We start from the raw sequence: 6,000 nt of genomic DNA on the forward strand, positions 1-6,000 counted from the left end.
CTTTGCTTCCACTGTTAATACAGCCATATCATGCGGGGAGCCAAGAGAAATTGATCATGGAAAGATGGAATATAAAAACTTTTTCTTTGGTTCAACAGTCAACTATACGTGTGTTCCAGGGTAAGTGTATCACAATAGGGTATATGTGTGGGTAGTGGCTTTCAATATTGTGTTAAATGCATGCACCTAAAAGTTAACCTGATGTAGATAATGAAGCCTAATTGCTGTGAATTAGCCATTTAGGTAAGATACTGACATGAACAATAGCAATATATATTTTCCATGGAAATAACGTTAGTCTTAAACTTTAATGCAGATTAATATGCTCAGTATCACATTTGCTGAAGATTACCACCAAAAAAGGCAACAACCCAAAAAATCACACAAATACAATCCACAGCAATTTGGTTGTCTAGATACCAGCTGGTTGGCATTAGAAATCTCTAAAGGTGAATTTCGCCTTTAAGGCTACTTTCCATCAATAAGCCTAAAGCCTAAACACTATTCAGCTCCTAAACAAAGGTGCCAATCTGGCTGTGGGGAGACAAGGTATTAATATCCCCTCAACCAGTCTGCACCTCGTTTCTCACAAACTGTGGACCAAAAAAACATATAGTTTTTCTAGCCCTCTGGTTCCCCATATTTGTCAATCATATTTAAACTTGTATATATTCTATTTGAAAGTAGTTATAAATGTCTGCCAGTGTGTTTTTCTTGTCTTGCAGACTAGTACATTGTTTCAGTCTAGGCAAAAGGATTATTGTCCATCAGTCCTGCATGAATGTACACCACACCAGGAGGTCTCATGTATTAATAGGGAAAAGGTCCACAAGCAGAGCTCTATATTTAATTACAGAGGACTGCATTGTGTATTTAAATGTAATGTGTCTGGATTGTGATCTCTCCTGTTTAAACAAACTCAGCTGTATAGCCACAGAACAATAACTATTCTTATATCAAGGGTGGCTCATTTGCTATCCCTTTGTCTGTATGTTTACCTGTGAAAAGGTAAACACAGAAAAGGACCAAACAGGCATGTCCTGAAATTGCTGAGGAGGTCATTTGTGGGCTTAAAAGAGATCTCCAGAGGACAGCAAATAGGCATTCACTACCAAGTGATAGCTGAAGTCAGGCTGGCATTGAGATCTAGATCTCTGCCCCTGACAGGAAAGGGACAATCAGTCCCTGGAGTACTGACTTTGCCTTGATCTACTTCTCCAGGTCTTGGGAAGCTGTGTGTCCGCCAAAAGCGGAGTGACAGTAACTCAGGACCACTCTCTTACTGGTAGCCACAAAGGAGAGAGGAAGAGAAGCTTGGATGGATGACAGCAGTCCCCGAGAGTGACTAGGATACTGGTGAGGTGTTTTCATTACACCCTGTATGTTGTCTGTGCCAGACTGTAGTGTTATTTGCTGCAGGTTATTATTTAAATATGTTTATTGCTGTTTGGTGCTTGCATTTTGTTAAATAAACTTATTTATTTTATTTCGGATATTTGCCTGGGTGATTTTGAACCTTGGATAGGTACCAGGTAGGCCAGCTGTGTGGTGAAGAGGGTTACATTAAACCCAGTATCATCACACTAGCGTTAAATCAGTGACCAAGTTTAGTCTTCATAAGCTAACTTAATTACTGATCAAGATTTCTTTACTTGATCATTTGCACAGCGGTAAGTGATTATTATATGTTCATATATTCCAGATATACTATGATATCAAGAAGAAATTATAGAGAATGCCAAGCAGATGGAACTTGGAGTGGTACAGCCCCAGTATGCAAAGGTAGGGTAACAACACAGGTTAAGTAAAAAAGTAGAAATCATAGGAAAATATGTAAATGTAATAAAATACAACACATAAAGGATAAGTAGCTCTTATATTGTTATTTTATACTCAATAATATTTAAGCATCTTGTTATTTTATATACAAGATTACATGCATTAGGAGCACATGTTGTGCCTGGTAAAAGCTCACCAGACTTATAACCTATTTTAGGCTTGTATATGAGCTAATACACTTAATTGAAAGTCAATTAATTTCCTCCTTTACTTGTTTGCTGTATATCCTATTATTGGAAGCGAAATAAAGATAAGAGGATGTTTGAGAGGTTGATTACTATAGGTATCCTCTGCACAAATAACTGTTTCGGTCAATTATTTTTTTTTATTGAGATATGACAAGGAAACTGCTTCCATCCTATTGATGGTTATGTGAAAATTTGTACTGTGCCAAGCTTTACACTTTAAAATATTCCAGAATAAATAAATGTAAATAGTTGTGGTTCATTCAACAGACAGGTGCTCTCACGGATCGAATAATTTTCTGTTACAATTTGCATCAATTAAAGCTGCAATCCCACATAGAAGGTTTATGTATTTTTCATTAAGTAGCAAGTTCACTACCTTTTAAGGACATGCCTATTTTTCTTAGCTGTCTTTCTATAAATCATTATCTCCTTTTCAAAATCTCTCTGTAGAGCCATTCAGTATGGCTACCAATTACACAGACAAAGACTCATAGCTCCCAGCATGTCAATGTGCTGGCAGGGGGTGGGGGTAGGAAGTGGAGGTTTCAACAGTACACAGACAGAGCTCAGAGGAGTGTTCCAAATTCTCTCTGCTCGCTACATCAAGTGTCATGTAAATGTGGTTGGCATGGTAGTCCATGATACTGTGCAGAATTATAAATAATTAATACCAGTCTGAAGAAACAAACCAAGGAAAAATACCAACATTTTCCTTGTAGCCTGCCACAAAACCACACCTCATTTTTACATGGAATTGCTGCTGTAAGAAGCAATAGGCTTCATTTAGAGTTAGGAGCAAGCCCTGGACAAACCATAATGCAATACAAGAGCATTTGTTTTGTATGCAAGGGATTTAATATCTGCTTTTGCATGCAGCACACAATTACTGAGCACCTTTGTTTGTAAAATGTGATATTAGCGTTTAAGAAGAACGTGCCCCCTCCCAAAGCTAAACCTGTACATTTTAATTTTGCCCCTCTTGAAGTGCAATGCAGTTTTTACAAGGTGCTAATAGACCACATTACATTCAGAAGTGGCAAAGTGTAAAAGAACCACAATACACAACTTCACTATTGTTAGCACTTTGACATCAGAACAAATGTACAATATATTCACACACCTGAAAATACATGTTAATCCATAACTGCTAGCAGTGAATGATGTAGGCAGCAGTGGCCACTGCACAGAATCAGAATAACATTTACAGAACCACAGTGCATTACTGCTATGGAGTGTAGCCATAAATGTAGAATATAAATTGACATTGATATTACCATTCACAGAGTCTGTGTGTGATAAAATATGGGAATTGCAAGAAGAAGCTCGGACATGTACATCAACTCCAGATGAATGGATAAAGTACCTGCAGGTGCAGTACCTCTACCTTCAGATAGAAAACCTGAAGCTGGACATTTTGATTAAGAAGAAAGAATTGGAAATCATATAAATCACAGTATTTCATTTTCCATGATTGACACATTTTTTTTTTATGTTTTTCTAGCTAACAAAAAAGTTATTCAAGTTCTTGTCTTATATTTGCTTTTTTTAAACCTTTCGATACAGTAAAATAATACTGTGTAATATATAATATGTAAAGCTTATGCACGTTATACAATAAAGGTATATTCTACAGCAGGTCACGTTGTTTATTCATTATCAGAGTGGAAGGGCCAAGTCAACTTTCTGCCTCCAGAGCTCTGTATATTAAACAGCTCAGTATTTTAAAATAGACGTTTAAATCAGTGAAGGTGGTGGTCTCAAAATTAATTTAGGTCTGCATTTGATGTGAAATTTTTACTATTTCCACCATAGTCCTTCATACGTAGGTACATCTTTTTTTACTTGTGGTTCCAAAGACTAGTAAGCGAATTAGCACTTGCTTGGCAGACAGATGCACTTGGGGTTTTTTTGTGGCCAAAAGTACTATAAGATCCAATATGCTGAGTTATGCAAATCTATTGTTGGGCCTCTTTGAGGACACCGATATCTGACATAGCAATATCAAAACAAACACGCATATATGGGGCGCTAGTTATCCTATATCAATCGATCGAGATGCAGCTGTCTAGACGGGATCTGGACCCGTCAATAATATAAAAACTACTGTAATATGATAAGATAGCGCAAAACTCAAATCGATATAAAATTTATTACAAATACATGTGTATCAACAATAGATATGATAGGCAATTGTTTCAGTAAATTCTGGTTAAATAGATAAAATATCAAAGGAGACTTAACAATCAAGAGACTAGATCATTGGCATAATCTCATTATTTTCAGCCTAGTGATTCTCAGGCAGTGACTGCAACCTACTCCACTATCAGCTTGGGACACCTGAGCAGGACTGCATGAGTTCAATCAAAGCTACACGAACACTCTGTTTCAGATTGGATAGTTCCTGTCACGTGACCGAACGATACAGGTATTTGACAACCCTCCTGCTTGTGGCTGCTTCATTATTGCCTCTGAGGAAACGGCAAGCTAGTGCCGAGAAACGCGTCAGGCGGAGTTCATCATATCTATTGGAGACTTGGAGACGTGGCATCTCTTCACTCATACCCCGGGGTTGGATAAAGTTTTTTTCTTTTTTTTGTGATTAATCTGAAAACGGATGCCGATACGGCATCATTTGCAGGCGGAGGACACTGAACCTCACTTATACATACCATTCTCTGTGATCCATTCCAATGGACGTTGATACAACCTAAACCGCGGCTGGAGGACACTGAGCCCGACGTGCAGGTTTGATGTTTATACCTTCACCCACATTATTCATTTTTGCTGATTACAACTTTACTCTTAGGAGCATCTAGAGCCGGGAACAGCTGCTGAATTTGCTCACTAATCAATTTCATATGGCTCCTTTTTAGTATGTTACACTTTTTCTATTTACTTGGATTTATCTATGTTATATGACACTCTAAGGAGATTGACTAAATTGAAGTGCACATCTAAATCAGTCTGGAAATTATTCTAACGAGACTGATATTCAAGTGGAAGCCCTTTGCGGTTTCCTTGAACTTACACTTCAACTGATGTTCTAACTGGAGGCTATCTAAGTGTGCTTTATCACTCGGAATTACCTGCATATCTTCATTGTCTATTGCATGCGGTCAATTGGATAATAGTTGCTTTTTTGTGAGGTCTAAAACCATCTGTATAACGCTAATTACAATATTAACCTCATAATAGCCTATTCTATGATGCTGATGACATTCAGCAGTTTTTGAAGGTTCTTTGAACCTGGTTATATGTCTATGTGGGATATTATGTATAAGTCTCAAGTGATACTGTTTTAATAATATATATATATTTCTACTATGACATTTATAATGAGATTATGCCAATGATCTGACATAGCAACCTGTTTTGCGCAAACTTTGTTCTGGAACGTTGCAGTACAGACAGTGTAATCTTCTTTTTGAAAAGGGGATCCATCAGGAATAAAAAAGATTTCACTTCATATCTCAGCAGCACCTGGAGCATCTTCTTTCTCTCCAAATATATTATGGATACATTAAAATGTTTTAGTGTTTCTCTGTCACAAAATAAAATAGGTTCCAGTTACATAAAAACCTCCCTTAAAGATGCCTTTGCCTAGACATACACATCAGATACAGACTATGATATACAAGCCTAGTACTACATAAACGATTCAAAGAGAATCACATATAACTGTAACCTCAAGCCAAAAGCTTAAACAGCTTACCCAGATGTCATTTACGAATACACAAAATCACACCTAGCCTACCTATTTGCACAAATGAGCCTATTGGTCCACAATGCCCTTTTGCAGGATTGTGGGTCTGATGGAGTGGTTGAAGTGGAAATTTCAAAGTGGTCGTATGAAAATGTAAAAATGGCAGTACAAAAATGTAATGGGATGGTCTAGAAAACCCGAAGACGCCGGTCACAATCTGAGCGTCCTGTGTGGAGCAGGTAAGTATAATTGCTCCTGGTTAGTTCAGGC

The 6,000-nt window shown here is 37.5% G+C and overlaps 1 protein-coding gene across 4 annotated transcripts in view; it reads left to right on the top strand.

The window, feature by feature from the left end:
- LOC142138996 (zona pellucida sperm-binding protein 3 receptor-like) overlaps window positions 1-3,662 on the top strand; it is a 145,809-nt gene extending 142,147 nt beyond the window's left edge. For all 4 annotated transcript variants that reach the window (XM_075196206.1, XM_075196207.1, XM_075196205.1 and 1 more), the window contains 3 exons: window positions 24-120; window positions 1,703-1,782; window positions 3,311-3,662. In XM_075196206.1, coding sequence (XP_075052307.1) covers window positions 24-120; window positions 1,703-1,782; window positions 3,311-3,474 — 341 coding nt within the window. In that variant the 3' untranslated portion in view covers window positions 3,475-3,662. The remainder of the gene's footprint in view (window positions 1-23; window positions 121-1,702; window positions 1,783-3,310) is intronic.
- The last annotated feature ends 2,338 nt before the right edge of the window (window positions 3,663-6,000 follow it).

This window comes from Mixophyes fleayi, chromosome 2 (genome assembly GCF_038048845.1).
Source record: "Mixophyes fleayi isolate aMixFle1 chromosome 2, aMixFle1.hap1, whole genome shotgun sequence".
Classification (NCBI taxonomy): domain Eukaryota; kingdom Metazoa; phylum Chordata; class Amphibia; order Anura; family Limnodynastidae; genus Mixophyes; species Mixophyes fleayi.